Here is a 26,856-nt window from a genome sequence, read left to right as displayed (position 1 = left end):
TTGCACTCCAGCCTGGGCAACAGAGCAAGACTCCATCTCAAGAAAAAAAAAAATACAAATATAGTTTGTAGTAACCATCCTCCAAATAGCCAGTCCCCAATGGCCCCCACTTTCTGGTATTCACATCCCATGTAGTCTCCCCTACCCTGTAGCAGGGTTGGTCTGGGAGACTGATAGCCTATGGAAGAAGTGATAATATACACTTCCAAGATTAGGTTACAGAAAGACCGAACTCTTTTTCTTAAAAAAAAAAATTTTTATTTCCATAGGATATTGGGGAACAGCTGGTGTTTGGTTACATGAGTAAGTTCTTTCGTGGTGATTTGTGAAATTTTTGTGCACCCATCACCCAAGCAATATAGACTACACCCAATTAATAGTCTTTTATCCCTCACCCCCTTCCCATCCTTTCCCCCTGATTCCCCAAAGTCCACTGTGTCATTCTTATGCCTTTGCATCCTCCTAGCTTAGCTCCCATTTATGAGTGAGAACGTACGATGTTTGGTTTTCCATTCCTGAGTTACTTCGCTGAGAGTGATAGTCTCCATAGACGGGGCACGGTGGCTCATGCCTGTAATCCCAGCACTATGCCAGGCCGAGGTGGGTGGATCACCTGAGGTCGGGAGTTTGAGACCAGCCTGACCAACAGGGAGAAACCCCGTCTCTACTAAAAATACAAAATTAGCCCGGCATGGTGGCGCATGCCTGTAATCCCAGCTACTTGGGAGGCTGAGGCAGGAGAATCGCTTGAACCCGGGAGGCGGAGGTTGCGGTGAGCCAAGATCCCGCCATTGCACTCCAGCCTGGAGAACAAGAGTGAAACTACGTCTCAAAAAAAAAAGAGAACAGAGAGCCATGCAGTCCAAGCGGGATTGTGAGCTGTGGTGTGAGAGGGTGAAGCCAGAGAACAAGGCGGCGCTGGAGGCGTGGGTCAGGGAGACAGGCGTCGCCTGGTGCAGGTGAACGGGCAGAGGAAGTATGGCGGGCCACCTCCAGGCTGGGTGGGCAGCCCGCCGCCGCCTGGGTCAGAGGTGTTCATCGGGCGGCTGCCTCAGGAAGTGTACGAGCATCAGCTTATCCCGCTGTTCCAGCGCGTGGGCCGCCTCTACGAGTTCCGCCTGATGATGACCTTCAGCGGCCTGAACCGCGGCTTCGCATATGCCCGCTGCAGCTCGCGGCGCGGCGCGCAGGCCGCCATCGCCCGCTGCACAACCACCCGCTGCGGCCGTCCTGCCCGCTGCTCGTGTGCCGCAGCACCGGGAAGTGTGAGCTGAGCGTTGACTGCCTGCCGCCGAATCTGACCCGTACCGCGCTGCTGCTCGCGCTGCAGCCCGCGCTGCAGCCGCTGGGTCCCGGCCTGCAGCAGGCGCGGCTGCTGCCCAGCCCCGGACCGGCGCCCGGGCAGATCGCTATGCTCAAATTCAGCTCGCACTGGACCGCTGCCATGGCCAAAAAGGCCCCGGAGGAAGGGCAGTCACACCTCTGTGGAGAGCAGGTGGCTGTGGAGTGGCTCAAGCCAGAACTGAAGCAGCGACTTCGCCAGCAGCTTGTGGGTCCCTCCTTGCGGTCCCCACAGCCAGAGGGCAGCCAGTTGGCCTTGGCAAGGGACAAGTTAGGGTCCCAAGGGCTCGGGCTACTCTGCAGTTGCTGTGCCAACGAATGAAGCTGGGCAGCCCTGTGTTCCTCACCAAGTGTTTGGGCATAGGACCTGCTGGCTGGCACCGCTTCTGGTACCAGGTGGTGATTCCTGGGCATCGGGTGCCCTTCAGCGGCCTCATCTGGGTTGTGCTGATCCTAGATGGCCGGGATGGGCATGAGGTGGCCAAGGATGCTGTGTCTGTACGGCTGCTGCAGGCACTCAGTGAATCTGGGGCCAACCTCCTGTGGTCTGCTGGGGCTGAGGCAGGTAGCACGGTTAAACAGTGACTCCATTCTCTCTCCACAGGCAGCCCGAATGCGCATGCAGAGCCTGTGTCAGGCCCCAACCCAGCAGACCTGGGTGGCCACTATCTGACCCCCAAAGGTGGGGAGGGGCATGGGCCCAGGCCCATCAGCCTCCCTGCTGGGACAGGGACCTATGGCACCTGGGGGCAGCTTAGGTTTAGCTTAAGTTGTGGTGATGGGCCTTGCCCTCCCCCTCCCAGCCCAGGGTCCAACCTGACCCAGTTATCTTCCATGGCCATTCCTTGTCCCACCCCCACCCGATCATACCTTCCCCCCTCGGCCACAGCTTAGCATGAATCTTCTTTATTGTCCTGATTTGTCCTGTTTGTTGGTTTTTATTTGTGGGGAAGGGCAGCTGAGCCAAAGGGGTCAGAAATTCTGCCCTTTGCCTCCACCACATGGCATTCTGGTTTTGGTTTCTGTATAGTTTTGGGTCTTTCTATGCTGGTTGTATTTATATTAAACCCCTGGTTAGTAAAAAAAAAAAAAAATGCCGGGTGCGGTGGCTCACGCCTGTAATCCCAGCACTTTGGGAGGCTGAGGCGGGTGGATCACAAGGTCAGGAGATCGAGACCATCCTGGCTAACATGGTGAAACCCGGTCTCTACTAAAAATACAAAAAAAAAAAAAAAATTACCCGGGCATGGTGGCAGGCACCTGTAGTCTCAGCTACTTGGGAGGCTGAGGCAGGAGAATGGTGTGAACCCAGGAGGCAGAGCTTGCAGTGAGCCAAGATTGCGCAACTGCACTCCAGCCTGGGTGACCGAGTGAGACTCTATCTCAAAAAAAAAAAAAAAAAACAAAAACAAGAATAATAGTCTCCAATCCCATCCAGGTTGCTGCAAATGCCATTAATTCATTCCTTTTTATGACTGAGTAGTATTCCACTGTATATCTATACCACAGTTTCTTTAGCCACTGATTGATTGATGGGCATTTGGGCTGGTTCCACATTTTTACAACTGTGAATAGTGCTACTATAAACGTGTGTGCAAGAATCTTTTTTGGCCAGGTGCAGTGGCTCACGCCTGTAATCCCAGCACTTTGGGAGGCCAAGGCAGGCAGATCACAAGGTCAAGAGATCAAGACCATCCTGGCCAACATGGTGAAACCCCGTCTCTATTAAAAGTACAGAAATTAGCTGGGCATAGTGGCACACGCCTGTAATCCCAGCTACTTGGGAGGCTGAGGCAGGAGAATCACTTGAACCCGGGAGGCAGAGGTTGCAGTGAGCTGGGATCGTGCCGCTGCACTCCAGCCTGGCGACAGAGCAAGACTCCATCCCCTCCCCCAAAAAAAGAATCTTTTTCATAAAATGACTTAGAAAGACTGAACTCTTACCTGGGCTGTGTGTGTTCTCTCTCTCTTTTAGTTCATTCACTCTAGCTATGTGGGGAGGACATTCAAGCAGTCTATGGAGAAGTCCAGGTAGTAAGCCAATGAAGTCTTCAACCAATATTCAGTGAGGAACTACAGCCTGCCAACAACCAGTGAGTGACCTTGAATGCATATTTTCTCCCAATTGAGTCTTCAGATAAGAGTGCAGCCCCAGGCCACTGCTTGACTGAAACATCCCAAGAGAACTGAGCAGAACCACCCAGCTAAGTCCCTCCCAGATTCCTGACCCACAGAAAGTGTGATATAATAAATGTTTTTTGTTTTAAGCTGCTAAATGTTGGGGATAATTTTTTTTTTTTGACATGGGCCTCACTCTGTCGCCTAGGCTGGAGTGCAGTGGTATGATCATGGCTCATTGCAGCCTCAACCTCCAAGGCTCAAGGGATCCTCCCATCTCAGCCTCCCAAGTAGCTGGGATCACAGGTGTGTACCACCACACCTGACTTTGGTGTTTTTTTTTTTTTTTAAGTAGAAACAAAGTCTTGCTTTGTTGTCCAGGCTGGTCTGGAACTCCTGGGTTCAAGTAATCCTCCCTCTTCAGGCTCCCAAAGTGCTGGTATTACAGGCATGAGCCACCATGCCTGGCCCAATTGTTAAATCTTTTTTTAATTTTATTATTTTTTACTTTTTTGTTCAAAGTGTTAATTTTTTTTTTTTTTTTTTTTTTTGAGACAGAGTCTAACTCTGTTGCCTGGGCTAGAGTGCAGTGGCATGATCTCGGCTCACTGCAACCTCCGCCTCCCAGGTTTAGTTCAAGCAATTCTCCTGCCTCAGCCTCCCGAGTAACTGGGATTACAATCACGTGCCACCACACCCAGCTAATTTTTTGTATTTTTAGTAGAGACAGGGTTTTGCCATGTTGGCCAGTCTGGTCTTGAACTCCTGACCTCAGGTGATCCACCCTCCTCCGCCTCCCAAAGTGCTGGGATTACAGGTGTGAGCCACCATGCCCAGCCTAGTGTTAAATCTTTATAACACCATAAGTACGAGGTTGAGACTTATTACCCTGTTTTACAGATGAGTAACTGAGGCACAGAAAGGTTGAGTTACTTGGCCAAGGTTATACAACTAATAATTACAGGATACCAAAACCGCTAGCTTCTGCCAGTGCTCTTAATATAAGGTTGAAAGAAAAAAGAAGAGAAAAGAGCCAATTAACATAAAACATAGCTGGTAGAAGCCTCCTTCTACAAATGGCCATGAAGTCTAAGTTGATAATCATAGCCGCCTTCTTCCACCACTTCTTCCAATCCCCTTTCGAAGGGTTCTGTGCCTCATAGGGACACTCAATACTTTATTCCATAAGACCTGACTTCTTGGTGGTCTTGTTTTTATTGGGTTGCTCTACTTTTCCATTAACCAGGTCTTAGGGTCAAGAGCCTGCTAAGACGTGTCCCCAGTGAATTTTTGGCTTTCAGACATAGCCTCCTTCCTCTACTAAGTAACAGAGCCATTTTCCTCTTGCTAATCATAGGTAAAGAGGCTAGTTCGGTGATGGTTTAGTTAATTCAGGCTGCTATTACATACTGGGTGGCTTAAACAACAGACATTGATTTCTCACAGTTCTGGAGGCTGGGAAGTCCCATATCAGGGTGATAGCACGATTGGGTGCTGGTAAGGGCTCTTTTCCTAGCTTGCAGATGGCTGCCTTCTTGCCATATCTTCACTTGGTGGACAAAGAGAAGAAAGGCTCTCTGGTCTCTTCTTTTTTTTTTTCTTTTTGTTTTGAGACAGAGACTCTCAGATGCTCTCTCTGTCCAGGCCGGAGGCTGGAGTGCAATGACGTGATCTGGGCTCACTGCAACCTCCACCTCCTGGGTTCAAGCGATTCTCCCACCTCAGCCTCCCAAGTAGCTGGGATTACAGACTTCCGCCACCACGCCCAGCTAATTTTTGTATTTTTAGTAGAGATGGCACCATATTGCCCAGGCTGGTCTCAAACGCCTGATCTCAAGTGATCCATCCACCTTGGCCTCCCAAAGTGCTGAGATTTCAGGGGTGAGTCACTAGGCAGACCACCTGGTCTTTTCTTTTAAGACACTCATCCCATCGTGGGGCACTGTAAGCCTAATTACGTCCCAAAGGCCCCACCTTCTAATACCATCACATAGAGGTGAGGGCTTCAACATAAGAATTTGGGGGCCGAGGCCGGGCGCGGTGGCTCATGCCTGTAATCCCAGCACTTTGGGAGTCTGAGGCGGGCAGATCACGAGGTCAGGAGATCGAGACCATCGTGGCTAACACAGTGAAACCCCGTGTCCACTAAAAATACAAAAAATTAGCCAGGCGTGGTGGCGGGCGCCTGTAGTCCCAGCTACTTGGGAGGCTGAGGCAGGAGAATGGCGTGAACCCGGGAAGCAGAGCTTGCAGTGAGCCAAGATCATGCCACTGCACTCCAGCCTGGGTGACAGAGCGAGACTCCGTCTCAAAAAAACAAACAAGCAAAAAAACAATTTGGGGGCTGGGCGCGGTGGCTCATGCCTGTAATCCCAGCACTTTGGGAGGCTGAGGTCAGCAGATCACCTGAGGTCGCGAGTTTGAGACCAGCCTGACCAACATGGAGAAACCCCATCTCTACTAAAAATACAAAATTAGCCGGGTGTGGTGGTGTATGCCTGTAATCCCAGCTAACTCAGGAGGCTGAGGCAGGAGAATCACTTGAACCTGGGAGGTGGAGGTTGCAGTGAGCAGAGATCGCGCCGCTGCACTCTAGCCTGGGCAACAAGAGCAAAACTCCATCTCAAAAAAAAAAAAAAAAGAATTTGGGGAGGATACAAACACTTAGCCCATAATAGTAGCCGCCTTCCATCCTTATTGATTCAGCAGCATGAGGAACTTTAAATGGCCAGCTTTGGCTGGGCAAGGTGGCTCATGCTTATAATCCAAGCACATTGGGAGGCCGAGGAAGGAAGATCACTTGAGCCCAGGAGTTCCAGAGCACTCTTGGGCAGCATACTTGCCAATAGTGTAAAAATTTAGCTGGGCAGGGCTGGGCTTGATGGCTCACACCTATAATCCCAGCACTTTGGGAGGCCGAGGTGGGTGGATCACCTGAAGTCAGGAGTTTGAGACCAGCCTGGCCAACATGGTGAAACCCCACCTCTACTAAAAATACAAAAATTAGCTGGGCATAGTGGCGTGCACCTATAATCCCAGCTACTTGGGAGGCTAAGGCAGGAGAATTGCTTGAACCCAGGAGGCAGAGGTTGCAGTGAGCTGAGATCGCACCACTGCACTCCAGCCTGGGTGACAGAGATTCTGTCAGAAAACAAAACAAAACAAAACAAAAAAAACAGGCGCGGTGGCTTATGTCTGCAATCCCAGTGCTTTGGGAGGCTGAGGCAGGTGGATCACAAGGTCAGGAGTTGAGACCAGCCTGGCCAACATGGTGAAACCCCGCCTCTACTAAAAAAAAAAATTGCCAGGCGCGGTGGCACATGCCTGTAATCCCAGCTACTCCGGAGGCTGAGACAGGAGAATCGCTTCAACCCAGGAGGTGGAGGTTGCAGTGAGCCAAGACCGCGCCACTGCACTCTAGCCTGGGCAACAAAATGAGACTGCGTCTCAAAAAAAAAAAAAAAGAAAAAAAAAATTAGCTGGGCAAGGTGGCATGCGACTGTAGTACCACCTACTCAGGAGGCTAAGGTAGGAGGATCTCTTGAGCCTGGGAGCCTGGGAAACAAGAGTGAGATTCTGTCTCAAAATAAATAAATAAATAGATAGATAGACAGATAGATAAATAAATAAATACAATAAATGGCCAGCCTCGGCTTCCAGTTGAATAAAACCATAATAGTATTTCCTGATCTACACATTTCTTCCTTTGGCACTAGGACCTCTGGACCCACTGAGTCCCGGGTCCCTGGCAAGGAAAGCAAAAATTCTTCATGTGAATTATTAGGGGCCACAGTGGGAAGAGCCACTCCCATCTCCTCTCCTCGGTTCCTGGACTCATTCTAGCATGGTCTAAGTGTAGGAACGGCAGTGCTAGCAGAAGTCCCTCAGGCAAGGGAGGCAAATCCACACCCAGAACACGGGTCTGTCGTTGTGAGGATGAGGCACTGTCCTTACACCCCAGTCTGGTCCTACAAAAAAGGATGGCCTCTCAGGGTGCGACCTTCACCTTGGAGCAGCGCCCTCTCCTGGCCGCCTCTAAGATCTGTGGCCACTTGCATCCCCCTTCTAATCTTCCCCTACCTCTGTTGGTTCAAATCATCTCTCAGTTTATTAATCCTTGGAAAGAATTACATAGCGGTTATTCACAGCTTGTAAATTACAATAGAAAGGTTCCTTTCAAATGGTAGAGTTGCACTAAAGAGGAAATTGGGTTTATAAGAAAATGGAGGCAAAGAACTTAAGTTTTAAGAAAAAGCACTTCAAAACAGAAGGGCAAATGGAAAAGGGGGATATAAAACAAACCAATAAAAATACCATCTGAGGGTGTTACTGTCCAAAAGTAAAGAATAAGATGCATCACTAAGCCCTTTGCACTCGTGTTGACTTCGTAAGTAAAAATTATTACTTAGAATAATAATAAGTGGTGCACACTACATTCCCTGTCCCTCTTCTAGACTTTTTTTTTTTGTAGAAGAATCAGAAAACAATTTACTAACCTCCCTGTTTGATATTAAAAACTCAACAGGAAGGTTTTTAATATTTTCTGTCAGTACAAGTTGAACTTGATTGTGTCAACTGAAACCCTAGAGGTTTGTGTATCAGTAGAATGCAAGAACATTGTTAAAGTTGCTTACAATCTTTTTTGTTTTCCTTTCCATTCCATTGTATCAATTTTTTGAGTAACTTTCAAATGGCTAGAAAATGGTCTTTTTGCTTTGCCCTTTTATAGCTGAAATAACCAGCTCCATTCTTTTCATGAGTAGTAAGTTGATATATTTATTTATCAGGTATCTTTCAGTTGTCACTAAATACTGTAGTTTTCTTGTGTTGTATGGAAATTATAGTTCAATTATTCTAATGTGATGGAGTGCAACAAGTCATTGTAGAACTTTTCACCTGTTAATGTTGAAGTTATACCTCTGAACTTCTGCTGTGGATATCAAGGAAATAATAAAGCGAAAACCCTAAGACATTTGAAAAAAAAAAAAAAACCCAGCCTGGGAAACATGATGAAAACCCATCTCTACAAAAAATACAAAAATTAGCCGGGCATGGTGGCACACGCCTGTATTTCCAGCTACTTGGGAGGCTGAGGCGGGAGAATCACTTAAGCCCAGGAAGTGGAGGTTGCAGTGAACTGAGATTATGCCACTGCACTCCAACGTGGGTGACAGAGCAAGATCCTGTCTGAAGAAAAAAAATCAATGAATCAAAGAATGGTGACCCTAGTAAATACCTGATACTTTATTTATTTGGCTCAATGAAAATAAAAAAGAGAATTTTATGCAAAAATTTCAGACAACTGAATTTTGCCAAATGATTCCATTTACTAAGGATTCCATCTTTGGTTCTAATGTAGTATATATTCCCTGTGGAGGAAATGGATTTCTCCAAATAACTGGATCCATAGTCATGTAATGCTAGTGGGGACAATCACCCCAGCTTAGATACCATCAAATGAATTCCAACATATGTGGGCTCTCCCATTATTTGTCTTCTCACCTGCCAGCCTGCCTCTCTTGGCAATGCTAGGATTCCAGAATCAGGCCCTAAGCTCAGCAAGGGCCTCCATGAGGGCCATATTACACCCTAAGATTCCCAGATGTCTATTTGGAACCACCTTTGACTTACTCCCTTATTTTGCCCCTGAAACTGCATGGGGACAAAGAAGAAATCATAAAAACAGGGATAATGGATATGGCCCTAAGTATTTTAATGTGGCCTATCAATAGTGTCGTCATACCATCCCTGTTTACCAAGCCTTTATGGCAATTTCTTCACCTTGATACTGTTGACATTTTCGGCTGGTCATCATTTTTTTATGGGGGAACTGTCCTGTGTGTTTTAAGACGTTAAGCAGGCCGGGTGAGGTGGCTCACACCTGTAATCCCAGCACTTTGGGAGGCTGAGGCGGGCTGATCACCTAAGGTTGGGAGTTTGAGACCAGCCTGACCAACATGGAGAAACCCCATCTCTACTAAAAATACAAAATTAGCCAGGCTTGATGGTGCATGCCCATAATCCCAGCTACTCGGGAGGCTGAGGCAGGAGAATCGCTTGAACCCGGCAGACAGGGGTTGCAGTGAGGCAAAAGCGAGCCATTTCACTCCAGCCTGGGCAACAAGAGCAAAACTGTGTCTCAAAAAAAAAAAAAAAAGATGTTAAGCAGCGTCCTTGACCTCTGCCCAGATATTGCCAAATGTCACTTGGGGAGCAAAATTGGCCCAGTTGAGAACCACGGGACTAAAGTAAGCAGAATTATCAGGATAAAACAGACAATTCACCTCTATCATACCAGAGTTTTTTGTTTGTTTTTCGAGACAGGGTCTTGCTCTGTCACCCAGGCAGGAGTGTGGTAGGTAGTGTGATCATAGCTCACTGCAGCCTCAAACTCCTGGGCTCTCAGGAGGCTGAGGAGCAGTGAGTCACAATTGTGCCACTACAATCCAGCCTTGGCAACAGAGTGAGAAGCTTTCTCAAACAAACAAGAGGAAGAAGAGGAAGAGGAAGGAGAGGAAGAGGAGGAAGAGGAAGAGGAGAAAGGGGAAGGGAAGAGAAGGACAAGGAGAAGGAGAAGAAGAAGACTCTGGGGCTCAAGCCATCCTCCTGCCTGAGCCTCCCAAAGTACTGGGATTACAGGTGTGAGTCACTGAGCGTATTAGTCAGGGTTCTCTAGAGGGACAGAATTAATGGAATACATACAGGAGTTTATTAAGTATTAACTCACAGGATCACAAGGTCCCACAATAGGCCATCTGCAGGCTGAGGAGCAAGGAGAGCCAGTCTGAGTTCCAAAACTGAAGAACTTGGAGTCCGATGTTGGAGGGTAGGAAGCATCGAGCATGGGAGAAAGATGTTGGCTGGGAGGCTAAGCCAGTCTCTCACATTTTTCTGCCTGCTTATATTCTAGCCTTGCTGGCAGCTGATTAGCTTGTGCCTAACCAGATTAAGGGTGGGTCTGCCTTTCTCAGCCCGCTGACTCAAATGTTAATCTCCTTTGGGAACACCCTCACGGACACACCCAAGATCAATACTTTGTATCCTTCAATCCAATCAAGTTGACACTCAGTATTTACCATCACACTGAGCCCGGCCAAAGCTGGACTACTTGTAAACTTTTGTCTGGAACCGTGATTTGGGAGCCAGTGGCCCAAGGATGATGAAAACTATCAGAGGTGGCTGGGCACAGTGGTTCATGCCTGTAATCCCAGCACTTTGGGAGGCGGAGGTGGATGGATCACTTGAGGTCAGGAGTTTGAGACCAACCTGGCCAACATGGCAAAACCAGTCTCTACTAAATGTACAAAAACTGGCCAGGCATGGTGGCTCACGCCTGTAATCCCAGCACTTTGGGAGGCCGAGGCAAGTGGATCGCCTGGGGTCAGGAGTTTGAGACGAACATGTTGAAACCCCGTCTCTATTAAAAATATAAAGAACTAGTCGGGCATGGTGGCAGGCTCCTGTAGTCCCAGTTACTTGGGAGGCTGAGGCAGGAGAATTGCTTGAACCCGGGAGGTGGAGGTTGCAGTGAGCCGAGATCATGCCACTGCACTCCAGCCTGGGCAACAGAGCGAGACTCCATCTCAAAAACAAACAATCAGAGGCGCTGACTGCAGTGACAGCCATCCGGCTCTGACAGTTCCTGTGCTTCCAGCTTCTTGCTATTTCAGGGGCTCTGGTCTTGAGTCTTGCAGGTTCCCAAACCTGGTCCTACAGCTCCCCACCTCCTGTCTCTTTAGAGGTTTAGTGGGCGCCCCCTCCCCTGTATCTTTCTAGTGAGTTTTAATGTGCTTTGCTTAGGTAGGGCTGGTTTGTTTCCATTGTTGGCAACAAGAAGGAATTGGTCAAGGAGTCTAAGAAGTTGTCTGGAGAACCAAGAAAAAGATTTCCTGGAAGCATAGAAAGAGTGCGTTTCCGGAAGAAAGATTCATCAAGAATTTCAAACATCAGGGCCAAGTCAAGCAGGACAAGAACTGAAAGGTGCTCCTCAAATTTGCCTATGAAGAGGCCACTGCTGGGGAGGAGTGTGTCAGGCGGCAGTGGAGGGAGGACAGCAAGTGTAAAGGAGACTCTGCAACCTCCACCTCCCAGCTTCAAGCACTTCTCGTGCCTCAGCCTCCTGAGTAGCTGAGATTACAGGCGTGTGCCACCACACCTGGCTAATTTGTGTATTTTTAGTAGAGATGGGGTTTCCACACAACTGGAATACTACTGAGCAATAAAAAGGAGTGAACAGTTGTCCCTCGGCGTCTGCAGGGGATTGGCTCCAGGACCCCCTGCCAACACCAAAGTCCACAGGTGCTGAAGTCTTTTCTATGAAATGACATAATGTTTGTATATAGCCTCAGGTATACTTTAAATACCTAATACAGTGTAAATGGTATGTAAATAATTATACTGTATTTTAAATTTTCTACTGTTTTTATTGTCTTACAGTTATTTTATATATTTCATTTTTTTCAAGTATTCTCCATCCATGTTTAGTTGAATCCATGGATGAGGAACCTGCAGATATGGAGGGCCAGCTGTAGTGATGGGTGCAGCAACATGGATGGCAGCATAATTTCAAAAAATAATATGATAAGTGAGGCCAGGTGAGGTGGCTCACACCTGTAATCCTAGCACTTTGGGAAGCCAAGGCAGGCGGATCACTTGAGGTCAGGACTTCAAAACCAGCCTGGCCAACATGGTGAAATCTCGTCTCTACTAAAAATACAAAAATTAGCCAGGCGTGGTGGCATGTGCCTGTAATCCCAGCTACTCAGGAGGCTGAGGCAGGAGAATCACTTGAACCTGGGAGGTGGAGGTTGCAGTGAGTCTAGGTCATGCCGCTGCACTGCAGCCTGGGCAACAGTGAGACTCCATCTCAAAAAAGAAAAAATTATGCTAAGTGAAAGAAGTCAAATACAAGAGGCTACATGCTATATGATTTCATTTATAAGATATTCTGGAAAAGGCAAAACTATAGGAAATCAGATTAGTGGCTAACAGGGGGTGACGGTGGGAGGAGGTGATTGACTACAAAGGGACACGAGGGACCTTTTTGAGGCGACAGAAATGCTTTATATTGGGAATGTGGTGGTGGTTATGTAACTATACATTTGTCAAAACTCATCAAATTGTACACTTAAAAAGGGTGAATGTTAGTATATGAAAATTATATCTCAATAAACCTGACTTAAGAAAATAATAAAACAAACCTAAAAACGCAACAAGGTGAAAATAAGTCTAAGAAAAAAATAACTTACAGTTTTTCCAGTTCAACGGTCATCATGAGAATGTTCTTAAGTGTTGTAAGTGGGACTTGCGTTGTTCCCACATCTCTGAAGAAGAAAGCCGAAACAGTCATGATATGAACCCCAATAAAAAATTCTGTACTTAAAAAGATAATTCAAGGACGTGTGATTACTTCAATTTTGGCTTCCCTATAAAACAAGCCAGTTCAACAGTTTATTTGCCGCAAAATTCCAGAGAGCTCTTATTAAAGAAATTAAAGTTGATTTGCATCATCAAATTAATGATATTTAAGAGTAGGTCTTACACTGTTTTTTTTTTTACCATTATCTTACTTCTCATTTTCATATTGCATTCACCCATCTTGATTATTCACTCTTTTCTTCCTTTTTAGAATAATGAACACCTTTTCCCCTTTGCTTTCTTGGTTAAGTAATATTCCTCCATGTGTCTACATGTTCCAAATCTATATGGGTTCTTCAACACTGTTCTCTTTCCCCTGCTGGCTATCTTGACCATTACACATCCTTTCCTTTGCCAATAATGTTTTTCAATAACTCAGTTAAAATTTAAATTATGACATTTTAGCCTAAATGCAAAATACTTAATCTTTGATGAAAAATTTAAAAAGAGTATAAATCATCTCATGACTCACAAGAGTACTATTGTACTTACAGATATTTTAATGCCAGTAATTTAAAGAGATATGGATCTTCAACAGTTGTCAGAGGATTGCGATTGAGAATTCTGAAAAATGCAATGGAATTAAAATAACCTGCATTTTCTATGTGTGAAACTGCATAAGAAGTTTACATTCATTTTTTGGTATGGAACTTGTGGGTAAAAAAAAATCATTTTCTGTTTTTACCTAATAAATCAGCATTAGACTCCGTAAAGCATTATTCCTTTGGGAACTACCTAGATCTCTAGGAGATAAAGTAGAGGAGAGAAAGAGGGGAAAAAAGTAGGGGAAAAAAAGTGGATAGCAAAGAAAAAATATGCCACAGAACTTTTCAGGTCAAAAACCCTAGAAGTGACTATGTTGGTAGGAAGCCCTGATTCTGTAGGAAACACTATTTCTAGTGTCCTCCATAATTCAAGTTGCTCATCTTTTTGTTTTGTTTTGTTTTGTTTTGTTTTGTTTTGTTTTGAGACAGAGTCTTGCTCTGTAGCCCAGGCTGGAGAGCAATGGCGACATCTCGTCTCACTGCAAACTCCGCCTCCCAGGTTCAAGCGATTCTCCTGCCTCAGCCTCCTGAGTAGCTGGAATTACAGGTGCCTGCCACCACACCTAGCTAATTTTTGTATTTTTAGTAGAGACACGGTTTCGTGATGTTGGCCAGGCTGGTCTCGAACTCCTGACCTCAGGTTATCCATCTGCCTCGGCCTCCCAAAGTGTTGGGATTATAGGTGTGAGCCACTGAATCTGACCGCTTGCCTTTTATCTTTATAAAGTTATTAAAATTTATGATTTAATTTGCAAAGTTAAGAAAAAAAAAATAGGACCAATTCTTTTGCTTTATAGCCGAAGAAAAAGGGATAAATCTAAGAGGAGGAACTGGTCAAAACCATGCTCCCATCACATACTCCCACTTGTCTTCTTGTATGACATCATAGCCTTTGTTACATTGCATGTAATCACCTGTCTACTTGTCAGTCTCCTGGACTATCAGCTCCCTGAGGGCAGAGACCACATCTTATTGTCATTGTCATCCCTGTGCCTGGCATGACATCTGAAATTTACTAGACATTTAATAAACGTTTATTGAATAAACAAATGACATTTTATTTGTATGTCAATAAAATGAATAAATTCTTTTTGATGCAAATTTTTATTCCAAAATGCTGGAATCGATTTTCTTTTTAATTCTTTAAAGTGAACAAGGAAAAGAAAAGAAACAGGAAGAAATAAAAGAAAATCTGCCTTTAGGTTAACCCAAGAATCATCACCATACTTTTGCAGAAATTATAAAAATAACAATTATTACAGTGAGTATCTATTGGGCTGCTAGGTATTTGTGATCCGCATTTCACATTTAATCTTCACAATGCCTTATGGGCTAGATATTATTATTGCCCTATTTTATAAATGAGGAAACTGAGGCGCAGAGAGGTTACATAACTTGTCCTACATCACCAAGCTATTAAGAAGCAAAGCTGTAATTTGAAGTCATGTGTTTTAATCTGTATGAAGAAAAAGGGTTTACTTTAACCTTATGGTTTTTTAATTTTTATTTTATTTCTCTTTCTTTCTTTCTTTTTCTTTCCTTCTTTCTTTCTATTTCCCTCCCTCCCTCCTTCTTTCCCTTCTTCCTCCCTTCCCTCCCTCCCTCTCTTCCTTCCTTCCTGCCTCCCTCCCTCCCTCCCTTTTCTTTCTTTTTTTTTTTTGACAGGAAATGGCACTTTAATAGTTGGGGCCAGGGTGACAGGACCAAGATGGGGCTAGCCTGTGTCAGTCAGGAAGCCTCCCTCTCCCGCTGGGATAGGGCCTTGCGGCAGCTCCTCCTCCCCGCTGAGGTCCTAGGCCTGCCACAGGCTAGCATGCCAGTGAGGTCGGTGGCAGGAGCCACCCAGAAGCCCCGCAGATGACAGAGCTGAGAACAGGGACTTCACTTCCACGTGTTGCCATTTCTTCACTGGAAAGTCCTTGGGAGGTGGCTGGGCTCAGCCTGAGCTCAGGGCTCTTCGGTGGGTGTTGGGACAGGGGCAGGGCGGGCACTTGCAGGTGGCACAGGCTTCATCAAGGCAGGACATGGGCTTCATCAAGGCAGGAGCCAGAGCACCCGAGCCCTGGCAGGGGAGGTATGGCCCAGGATGGGGCAGGGCCGTGTGCTTCTGGAACGGACATCCTTCTCTGCCAGAGACCTGCTCCCCAAGCCCTGTCCCTCCCAATCCCCAGGCAGCCCACTCTGCCCTCCATAGATGAATCTAATCCCATACATTACAATAAACTGCATTTGCCTCACCCCATTGCCCCACCCTCCCCTACCCTGAGCCAGCGGCTCCCACTTCCTCATCCCCTGGCGGTGGCAGGTGCCCCTCCTCAAGCAGTGCCACATCCTGTCAGCAGCCAGCTGTCCTGGCACTGGCCTGAGGGCCGGGGGACGCAGAGGGCGGGGCTGCGCGGCTACTCCAGGTAGATATCTTCTGTGGGGCAGGTGTACTCCACAAACTGCTTGTGAAACTGCTGGAATGCTCTCCCCACGGACTCTGCCAGGGCTTTGGTGGAGTCTTCAGACACAAAGACGTGGCAGGCAAACCGGTGGTCGGCGAGGTGCTTGGTGATGAACCCAAAGTACTTGTTATTCTTTGGATGATATCCGCGGAAAGAGATGTTTTTTAACTGGAAAAAGTGGCTACATTTATTCCCCTTGGCCTCCTGGGAGTCGTCGGCCTTGACACCTATCTTCACACCCCGCACGCTGATCTCCAGGACACAGCTGGAGGGCGGGTTAAAGTGCACGGTTAGCCGGCGGGTGGTGGCAATCTTTTGCATAGCGGCAGAGAGGACGACATTGCCCTTGTGATAGGGAACCTGGACTGAGCCCAGGAACTTCCCCCGGAACTGGTCCACCCAGTCACTGTTTTTAGCCAGGGCTGCCATGTGCTCGGGCTCCTTGGTGACCTCGATGGCGTAATAGGCAGTAAAGATGCCCCGGGCACCAGTGCGCATGTTGTAGGCCTCGTACCAGTAGTCTTCAGCCTGGAGCTCCACTAGCAGAGGGTCATCCACTTCCAGCTCAAGTTCGTCTTCGTGTCGAGGCACAAACCTGAATATGGTCCGGTGGGTCTGCTCCTGCTCCTCCCCGTTGGTGATGCAGGAGAACAGCCCGAAGGACTCGGCACTGGAGGAGCCGGAGCGGCCACTCATGAAGATGTTCAGGAACTTCTTGGAGAAATGGACGTCGGGTTCGTCAGGCGTGGAGTCCTTGGAGAGGCAGGCAGGAGGCTGGGGCCGGGAGGCCTCTTCATATTCCTCTCCGATGGCTGACTCATAGGGCGAGGAGACGGAGGCACAGTTGTCGTAGACGATGGCCGAGTCACTCTCGTCACTGTAGTCTCCGAAGCACGGCCGCAGGCTCACCAGCTCCAGCTGCGCGTGCTCATCTACCAGCAGCGTGGGCTGTTGGTGGAGGTGCCTCGATCTGTGGTGGGGGCGGGGCTGCTCTGGGGGGGCAGCTCATCGCTCAGGCAAATGTGTTCATGCGGTGGTGTCTGCTCCCCTGTCTTCGGGGGTGAGGATGATCGAGACACCCGATCCTGCCAACTGTACTTTTTGCCCAGAGAATTATTATTCAGTGTGTCCTGAGACAACTGCACCTGCGGAAAGAGGTTGAGCGTGGTGGGCCGCTTGGGCCGGTACGTGTCCCCGCTGCCCGGGCCCTGGCTCTGGCCTTGGCTCTGGCCCTGGCCGCGGGACGCCGGCTCCTGGCCGGACTCGGCCTTGGGCGGCCCCGCTCCCGGCCGCCCGGCCGCGCGCTCCTCGTCGTCGTCCTCCTCGTCGTCGTCCTCCTCGTCGCCCTCGGCCCCGGGAGTGTCCCCCGTCGCGTCGATCAGGTCCATCTGCAGCATCTCGGCCTGCAACCGGCTCCCCGCGCCGCCGCCGCCCGCAGAGCCCTCCCTTTTCTTTTCTTTTTTCTTTTCTTTTCTTCTTTCTTTATTCTCTTCATGTCCCTTCCTCCCTCCTTCTTTCCCTTTCTTCCATCCTTCCTTCCCTCCTTCCTTCCTCCCTCCTTTTCTTCTTTCTTTTTTCTTTCTTTCCTTCATTTCCCTTCCTCCCTCCTTCTTTCCCTTTCTTCGTTCCTTCCTCCCTCCTTTTCTTCTTTCTTTCTTTCCTTCCTTCTTCTTTCTTTTCTTCCTCTCCCTCCCTTTCCCTTCTTCCCTCCTTCTTTTCCTTCCTTCCCTCCCCTTCCTTCTTTCTCTCTTTCTCTCTCTTTTCTGTCTTTCTCTCTTTTCGCCTTCCTTCCTTTTTTCCTTCCTTCCCTCCCTCCCTCCTCTTTCTCTCTCTCGCAAAAAAAGAGTAAGCAGACATAATATCAATATATTCATTTACCTCAAGGACTGAGAATAATGAATTTAGTTCATGCAACTATGATTCTTCTTGTCATTTATTCAAGAAACTTTGAGATTCATTCCCATTATAGCTAAACACTCTTGACACTGGGAACATAAAGATAAATAACTCACAGTCCCCACCCTCAAAGGTTTATAATAGAGTAGGAGAAGGGAAACAGTAAACAAAAGTTTGAAGTGTGATATAGTGAAATATATATATTTGGTCTTTGACCTCATTTCCTCGTATACACTTAGAATCTCCAAAGTGATATCTTCTTGTATGCAAACAAATTGACTGGTAGCTTCAGGATGGGGGCTGGCAGCAAAAGACCAAAGGAGGATTAGAGGGTTGGGACTTTTCTTCCCCACCCCCCAACCTCCCAGGAGGTGAGAGGAGCTGAAGATTAAGTTCAGGGACAGAAAAAGCTGTCCTTGAAAATTCAAGGCCTTGAAAATGCAGAATTAAGTTTGAATATGAAAGGGAATAATAGACCCAGCGCTTTGGGAGGCTGAAGCAGGAGGAACCTTTGAAACCAGGAGTTCAAGACCAGCCTGGGCAAGGTAGGGATGCCCTGTCTCTACAAAAAAAATAGAAAAATTAGCTGGGCATGGTGGCATATGCCTTTAATCCCAGCTACTTGAGAGGCTAAGGTGGGAGAATCATCTGAGCCCAGGGAGGTTGAGGCTGCAGTGAGCCATGATTGCACCATTGCACTCCAGCCTGGGTGACAGACCCAGCACTTTGGGAGGCCAAGGCGGGTAGAACGCAAGGTCAGGAGTTCAAGACCAGCCTGGCCAAGATGGTGAAACCCCATCTCTACTAAAAATACAAAAACTAGCCAGGCGTGGTGGTAGGCGCCTGTAATCCTAGCTACTTGGGAGGCTGAGGCAGAGAATTGCTTGAACCCGGGAGGCAGAGGTTGCAGTGAGCCAAGATCATGCTGCTGCACTCCAGCCTGGGCGACAGAGGGAGACTTCGTCTGAAAAAAAAAAAAAAAAAAAAAAAGAATAGATTTCCTGTGACCAATTTCGATATTATTTATTTTTAGCCAAACTTATTGACCCAGAATGACCAGTTTAGATAAATCGTGGTCCTGGGATGGAACACAAAAAAGTGGAATTTTATTAGAAAAGGAGAAGGGGAATGGCTATTGAACATTGATGTTGTGTTCAATATAGTGACGGTTTTTTATTTTGTTTTTTGAGACAGGGTCTCAGGGTCTTGGTCTGTCTCCCAGGCTGGAGTGCAGTGCAGTGGCATGGTCATAACACTGTAGCCTTGAACTCTTCAGGCTCAAGTGACCTTCCCACCTCAGCCTCCTGAGTAGCCAGGACTACAGGCATGCACTGCCACACCTGGCTCATTTTTCAATTTTTTGTAGAGATGCGATCTCATTATGTTGACCCGGCTTGTCTCAAACTCCTGGGCTCAAGCAATCCTCCGACCTTAGCCTCCCAATGCACTGGGATTACAGGCACAAGCCACTACACCTGGCCTGAACTTTCTTATTCTAAGGATTTGCAGAGTTTCTGTTTAAGCCATTATCTTCAAATAATCGTTTTAATTTCTTTTTAATCCTTATGTAAAATACCTTATTTCTTCCTTCCTTTTTTTTTTTTTTTTTTTTAGATGGAATTTCGCTCTTGTTGCCCAGGCTGGAGTGCAATGGCATGATCTTGGCTCACCACAACCTCCACCTCCCAGGTTCAAGCGATTCTCCTGCCTCAGCCTCCCGAGTAGCTGGGATTACAGGTATGTGCCACCACGACCTGCTAATATTGTATTTTTAGTGGAGATGGGGTTTCCCCATGTTGGTCAGGCTGGTCGCAAACTCCCAACCTCAGGTGATCCATCCATCTTGGCCTCCCAAAGTGCTGGGATTACAGGCATGAGCCATCGTGCCCAGCCCTGTTATTCTTTTTTAAAATTTTTTTAAAATTGAGATGGGATTTTGCCCTGTTACCTAGGCTGGTCTCAAACTCCTGGGCTCAAGCAATCCTGCCACCTCTTTCTCCCGAAGTGTGGGATTACAGGTGTGAGCCAGCGTGCTCATCTCTTTATTTTATTTTATTTTATTTTATTTTTTGAGAGAGAGTCTTGCTCTGTCACCCAGGCTGGAGTGCAGTGGTGTGATCTCGGCTCACTGCAACCTCCACCTCCCAGGTTCAAGCGATTCTCCTGCCTCCCTCTCGAATACCTGGGATTACAGGTGCCCACCACCACGCCTGGCTAATTTTTGTCGTTTTAGTAGAGATGTGGTTTCATCATGTTGGCCAGGCTGGTCTTGAACTGCTGACCTCAGGTGATCTGCTCACCTTTGCCTCCCAACGTGCTGGGAGGGCGTGAGCCACGGTGCCCAGCCTTTTATTTTTTATTTTTATTTTTAATCTGTCTTGATTTTGCTTCCTTCCTAAACAGTTTTGGCTTTGTGATCATGTAAACCAAGAGTCACAAACTGAAATGCCATCAAGGGGCCAAGCAGGTAACAAAATTCCAGTCATACAGGCTCAATGTCTTAGTCACCCCAGGCTACAACAGAATATCATAGACTGGGTAGCCTAATAATACAGATCATTTTCTCATGGTTCTAGAGGCTAGAAAGTCCAAGATCGAGATTCCCAAAGGGTTAAGTTTCTGGTGTTGATGCAGGGCAGGTAAGCCACAAAACTGGGGCTTAGACTAAGAGGGTTCTTGGCTTCACCCAGGAAATAATTCAAGGGCAAACCGAAGGTGTTAGAGGCCAACTTTTTTTTTTTTTTTGGGGCAGGGTCTCACTCTGTCACCCAGGCTGGAGTGCAGTGGCTCACTGCAGACTCTGCCTCCTGGGTTCAAGTGATTCTCCCGCCTCAACCTCCTGAGTAGCTGGGAGTGCAGGTGTGCGCCAAAACACCCAACTAATTTTTTTGTATTTTTAGTAGAGATGGGGTTTCACCATGTTGACCAGGCTGGTCTCAAACTCCTGGCCTCAAATGATCCACCCACCTCAGCCTCCTAGAGTGCTGGGATTACAGGCATTACCCACTGCACCTGGCCTAGATGCCAACTTTTATTGAAGCAGTGGCCTATAGCAACAGCAGAGGGACTGCTCCTTGCGGAGCAGGGCTACCCTGTAGGTAGTGTGACCAGAGTAGCAGCTCAGGGCAGTTCTGCAGTCATATTTACATTGACCTTTAATTACATGCAAATTAAGGGGCAGACTATACAGACGTTTCTAGAAAAAGGCTGATAACTTCTGGGTTGTCAAGTTGTTGCCATTGAAAGGGGTGGTAGGCTGAGCACAGTGGCTCATGCCTGTAATTCCAGCACTTTGGGAGGCCAAGGCAGGTGGATCATGAGGTCAAAAGTTCAAGACCAGCCTGGCCAAGATGGTGAAACACTGTCTCTACTTAAAATACGAAAATCAGTTTGGCGAGGTGGCAGGCACCTGTAATCCCAGCTACTCGGGAGGCTGAGGCAGGAGAATCGCTTGAACCTGGGGGGTGGAGCTTGCAGTGAGCCAAGACTGTGCCACTGCACTCCAGCCTGGGCGACAGAGTGAGACTCTGTCTCAAAAAAAGGCGGTGGGGTGGTAACTCTGGGTTCTGCCATGGAAATGGTAAGCTGACATGGCGCACTGGTGAGCGTGTCTTATGGAAAGCTGCTTTCACCCTGTCCCTGTTTCAGCTAGTCATCAATTTGGTCTGGTGTCCAAGCCCCATCTCTGGAGTCCGGTTCCACCTCCTACCTCAGCGTGGGCTTTATTACCTGGCTTGCCTTCTTGAAGTGGCCTCATATGGCAGAGAGAAAGCTAGGGAGCTCTCTGGGTTCTCGTCTCATAAAAACACTAATTCTATTAGATCAGTGCCCAGCTTTATGACCTCATTTGACCTTAATTACTTCCCACAAATCCCTTTTTTTTTTTTTTTTTTTTGAGATAGAGTCTTACTCTGTCACCCTGGCTGGAGTGCAGTGGCATGATCTTGACTCACTGCAACCTCTGCCTCCCAGGTTCAAGCAATTCTCCTTCCTCAGCCTCCTGAGTAGCTAGGACTATAGGTGCGCACCACTATACCTGGCTAATTTTCGTTTATTTTATTTTTTTGAGATGGAGTCTTGCTCTGTTGCCCAGGCTGGAGTGCAGTGGTGTGATCTCGGCTCACTGCAACCTCTGTCTCCCGGGTTCAAGCGATTCTCCTGCCTCAGCCTCCCAAGTAGCTGGGACTACAGGCGTGTGCCACGACACCTGGCTAATTTTCTTTTTTTTTTTTTTTTTTGTATTTTTAGTAGAGATGGGGTTTCACTGTGTTAGCCAGGATGGTCTTGATCTCCTGACCTCGTGATCTGCCCGCCTCGGCCTCCCAAAGTGGTGAGATTACAGGTGTGAGCCACTGCACCCCGCCAAGTTTTTATATTTTTAGTAGGGATGTTTTTAGTATAGATGCGGGTTTCACCATATTGGCCAGGCTGATCTTGAACACCTGACCTCAAATGATCCACCCGCCTTGGCCTCCCAAAGTGCTGTGATTACAGGCTTGAGCCATCGCATCCAGCCCCACAGGTAATACTTAATGATGAAAGACTATAAGTTTTTCTCCTAAGATCAGGAAGAAGACAAGGATATTCACTCTTGCCACCTCTATTCAACATTATACTTAAATTTCTAGCCAGGAAATTAGCAAGAAAAAGAAATAAAAGCCACACAAATTAGAAAGGAAGAAATAAAACCATATGTATTTGCATATGACATGATCTTGTATGTAGGAAATTCTAAGGAATCCACAAAACCGTCAGAACAAGTAAACAAATTCAGCAAAGTTGCAGGTGTAAGAGTGATATAAAAAAAATTGGCCTGGCGCAGTGGCTCATGCCTATAATCCCAGCACTTTGGGAGGCCTAGGTGGGCAGATCATGAGGTCAGGAGTTCGAGACTAACCTGACCAACATGGTGAAAACCCATCTCTACTAAAAATACAAAAATTAGCTGGGGGTTGTGGCACGCACCTGTAATCACAGCTATTCGGGAGACTGAGGCAAGAGAATCGCTTGAACCCAGGAGGCAGAGGTTGCAGTAAGCCGAGATCACACCACTGCACTCCAGCCTGGGTAACAGAGCGAGACTGTCTCAAAAAAAAAAAAAAAGTAAATAAATAAATAAATTGTATTTCTATACAGTAACAATTAGCAAGCTGAAAATGAAACTAAGAAAATTCATTTACAATATCGTTTACAAACACACACTTGGGAATAAATTTGACCAAAGTGCTAGACCTTTTTCTTATTTATTTATCTTTTGGTTCCTAAAGTATCCACACCAAACACAAAATAAAGCAAAATCTTTTTTTTTTTTTTTTTTTTTTTTTTTGAGACGGAGTCTCACTCTTTTGCCCAGGCCGGACTGCAGTGGCGCTATCTTGGCTCACTGCAAGCTCCGCCACCCGGGTTCACACCATTCTCCTGCCTCAGCCTCCTGAGTAGCTGGGACTACAGGCGCCTGCCACCGCGCCTGGCTAATTTTTTGTATTTTTAGTAGAGATGGGGTTTCACCGTGTTAGCCAAGATGGTCTCGATCTCCTGACCTCGTGATCTGCCCGCCTCGGCCTCCCAAAGTGCTGGGATTACAGGCATGAGCCACCGTGCCCGGCCACAAAATCTTAATAGTAATAACTTAATTTTGCAAAGTTGGAGGATACAAGATCAATGTACAAAAATCAGTTGTTTATTTATTTATTTTTTAAGAGACAAGATCGCACTATGTTGCCGAGGCTAGAATGCAGTGATCATTTACAGGCACAATTATAATGCACTATAGCCTCAAACATGGCCACAAGCAATCCTCCTGACTCAGCCTCCCAAGTAGCTGGTACTACAGGTGGTGCACCACTACACCTGGCTCAGTTGAATTTCTATACACTAGAAATGAACAATCCAAAAATGAAATTAATAAAACAATTCCATTTGTAATGGCACCATAAAAAAACTTAGGAATGAATTTAACCAAGGAAGTGCAAACTACAAAACATTATTGAAAGAAATTAAACTTAAATACATGAAAAGACATTGTGTGTTCATGGATTGAAAGACTTACTACTCTTCATATAGCAATGCTTCCCAAATTGATCTACAGACTCAACACAATCTCTATCAAAATCCCAACTACCTTTTTTGCAAAAATGGACAAGCTGATTCTAAAATTCACATTAAATTGTAAGGAACTTCAAATAGACAAAACAATCTTGAAAAATAAGGACAAAATTGGAAGACTCACGCTTCTTGATTCAAAATCTAATTCAAAGTACCAGTAGTTGAGCCCCTGGGCACTGGCATAAGGACTGACATATAGATCAATGGAATAGAATTGAAAGTCCAGAAATGAGTGCTCACATTACAGTCAACTGATTTTTTTTCTTTTTTGAGACAGGGTCTCACTCTGTCACCCAGGCTGGAGTGCAGTGATCAAGGCTCACTGCAGCCTCCGTCTCCCAATCCCCCTGCCTCAGCCTCCTAAGTCACTGGGACCACAGGCATGTGCCACCACACCCAGCTAATCTTTTTTTTTTTTTTTTTTTTGAGACAGAGTTTCGTTCTTGTTGCCCAGGCTGGAGTGCAATGGCGCAATCTCGGCTCACCACAACCTCCGCCTTCTGGGTTCAAGCGATTCTTCTGCCTCAGCCTCCCTAGTAGCTGGGATTACAGGCATGAGTCACCACGCCAGACTAATTTTGTATTTTTAGCAGAAATGGGGTTTCTCCATGTTGGTCAGCTGGTCTCGAACTTCTGACCTCAGGTGATCCACCTGCATTGGCCTCCCAAAGTGCTGGGATTACAGGCGTGAGCCACCATGTCTGGCCTGCCCAGCTAATCTTTTTAATAATTATTTTTAGAAATGGAGTGTGCCTATATTGCCCAGGCGGGTTTTGAACTTCTGGGCTCAAATGGTCTTCTTGCCTTGGCCTCCCAAAATACTGGGATTACAGGTGTGAACCATGGTGCCCAGCCAAGGTCAACTGATTTTTAACAAATATGCCAAGACAATTCAATGAGAGAAAGTGTAGAAAAAAAAGTCTTTTCAAACAATGGTCCTGGGACAACTGGATACCCACACACAATAGAATGAAGTTGAAACCTCACCTCATATTATCTATAAAAATTAACTCAAAATATAACAAAGCCTTTGTTTATAAAACATTTGTTAGACTGAAAAGTAGAAAACTCTTTTTTTTGTTTTTAGATGGAGTCTTGCTCTGTTGCTCTGTTGCCAGGCTGGAGTGCAGTGGCATGATCTCAGCTCACTGCAACCTCCACCTCCTGGGTTCAAGCCATTCTCCTGCCTCAGCCTCTGGAGTAGCTGGGACTACAGGTGCGCGCCACCACGCCCAACTAATTTTTTTTTTTTTTTTTTTTGAGACCGAGTTTTGCTCTTGTTGCCCAGGCTGGAGTGCAATGGCATGATCTTGGCTCACCGCAACCTCTGCCTCCTGCTTTCAAGCGATTCTCCTGCCTCAGCTCCCAAGTAGCTGAGATTACAGGCATGCGCCACCATGCCCCGCTAATTTTTTTGTATTTTTAGTAGAGACGGGGTTTCTGCATGTTGATCAGGCTGGCCTCAAACTCCCGACCACAGGTGATCCACCCACCTTGGCCTCCCAAAGTGCTGGGATTACAGGCATGAGCAACCATGCCTGGCCCAGTTTTTTTTATTTTTTTAATAGAGACAGTGTTTCACCATGTTGGCCTTAGAGGAAAACATAGACATACATCTTTATGGCCTTTGGATTAGCAAGTTTTCTTAGATATGACACAAGTGTTTAACACAGAGCTCCCATATGACCCAGTAATTCCATTCCTAGGTATATATGCCAAGAGAAATGAAAACAGAAAAACTTAAAACACACACACATATGGCGAAACCCTATCTCTACTAAAAATACAAAAATTTTGCTGGTGTGGTGGCTCATGCATGTAATCCCAGCACTTTGGCGGGCTGAAGAAGGTGGATCATTTGAGGTCAGGAGTTTGAGATCAGCCTGGACAACATGGTGAAACCCCATCTCTACTAAAAATACAAAAATTAGCTGGGTGTGGTGGCACACGCTTGTAATCCCAGCTACTTGGGAGGCTGAGGCAGGAGAATCTCTTGAACCCAGGAGGTGGAGCTTGCAGTGAGCCGAGATCACACCACTGCACTCCGTCCTGGGCAACAGAGACTCTATCTCAAAAAAAAAAAAAAAAGGAAGAAAGAAAAATTAGCCGGGCATGGTGACAGGTGCCTGTAATCCCAGCTACTTGGGAGATTGAGGTGGGAGGATCAGTTGAACCTGGGAAGCAGAGGTTGCAGCCAGCTGGGATTGTGCCACTGCACTCCAGCCTGGGCAACAGAGTGAGACTCCGTCTCAAAAAATAAAAATAAAAATAATACACACACACATATACACATACACCTCTTTATTTCTTCAGCGAGACCTGAAGATATATATCCATAACATAAGAACAGGATGCTATAAAAAATGAACAATAAGAAAGCAAGAAAAACTATCATAAATTAGAAATATGATAACCAAGGCTGGGTGCAGTGGCTCACACCTGTAATCTCAGCACCTTGGGAGGCTGAGGCGTGTGGATCACTTGAGGCCAGGAGTTTGAGACCAACCTGGCCAGTATGGTGAAACCCCGTCTCTACTGAAAATACAAAAATAAGCTGGGCGTGGTGGCCCACGCCTGCAATCCCAGCTACTCAGGAGGCTGAGGCAGGAGAATCACTTGAACCCAGGAGGCGGAGGTTGCAGTGAGCTGAGATCAAGCCACCGCATTCCAACTTGGGTGACAGAGTGAGAACCTGTCTCAAAATAAATAAATAAATAAATAAAAGCCAAAATTAAAAATTCAATACAAAATTTGAAGGTTGAAGAAATCTCCTAGAATGTAGTATTTAAATTCTTTTTCTTTTGAGACAAGGTCTTGCTCTGTCTCCCAAGCTGCTGTGCCGTGGCGCAGCGGACCTCAAGCGATCCGCCCGCCTCGACCTCCCAAAGTGCTTGGATTACCGGTGTGAGTCACTGTGCCCAGTCAACAAGGCCAGTTTTTATGCACATTTAAGTTTGAGAACCACATTGCAGTTAATCTCATCTGGT

General features: G+C 46.8%; 1 protein-coding gene and 1 pseudogene across 1 annotated transcript; one reads left to right on the top strand and one right to left on the bottom strand.

Moving 5' to 3' along the window:
* Positions 1-854: 854 nt before the first annotated feature.
* Positions 855-2,409, top strand: LOC129533726 (dead end protein homolog 1-like; annotated as a pseudogene).
* Positions 2,410-14,454: 12,045 nt separating this feature from the next.
* LOC115934587 (C-Jun-amino-terminal kinase-interacting protein 1-like) lies at positions 14,455-17,307 on the bottom strand (the record flags this gene model as incomplete). The annotated part of the gene is given in 2 exon segments (XM_063705963.1): positions 14,455-16,813; positions 16,816-17,307. Coding segments are annotated over 2 exon segments (1,485 nt in total), but the record flags the coding sequence as incomplete, so codon positions are not given.
* Between the last annotated feature and the right edge of the window lie 9,549 nt (positions 17,308-26,856).

Source organism: Gorilla gorilla, chromosome 4, assembly GCF_029281585.2.
Source record: "Gorilla gorilla gorilla isolate KB3781 chromosome 4, NHGRI_mGorGor1-v2.1_pri, whole genome shotgun sequence".
Taxonomy (NCBI): Eukaryota; Metazoa; Chordata; class Mammalia; order Primates; family Hominidae; genus Gorilla; species Gorilla gorilla.
Note: the sequence above shows the minus strand (reverse complement) of the source record. Positions and strands in the feature narration are given on the sequence as shown.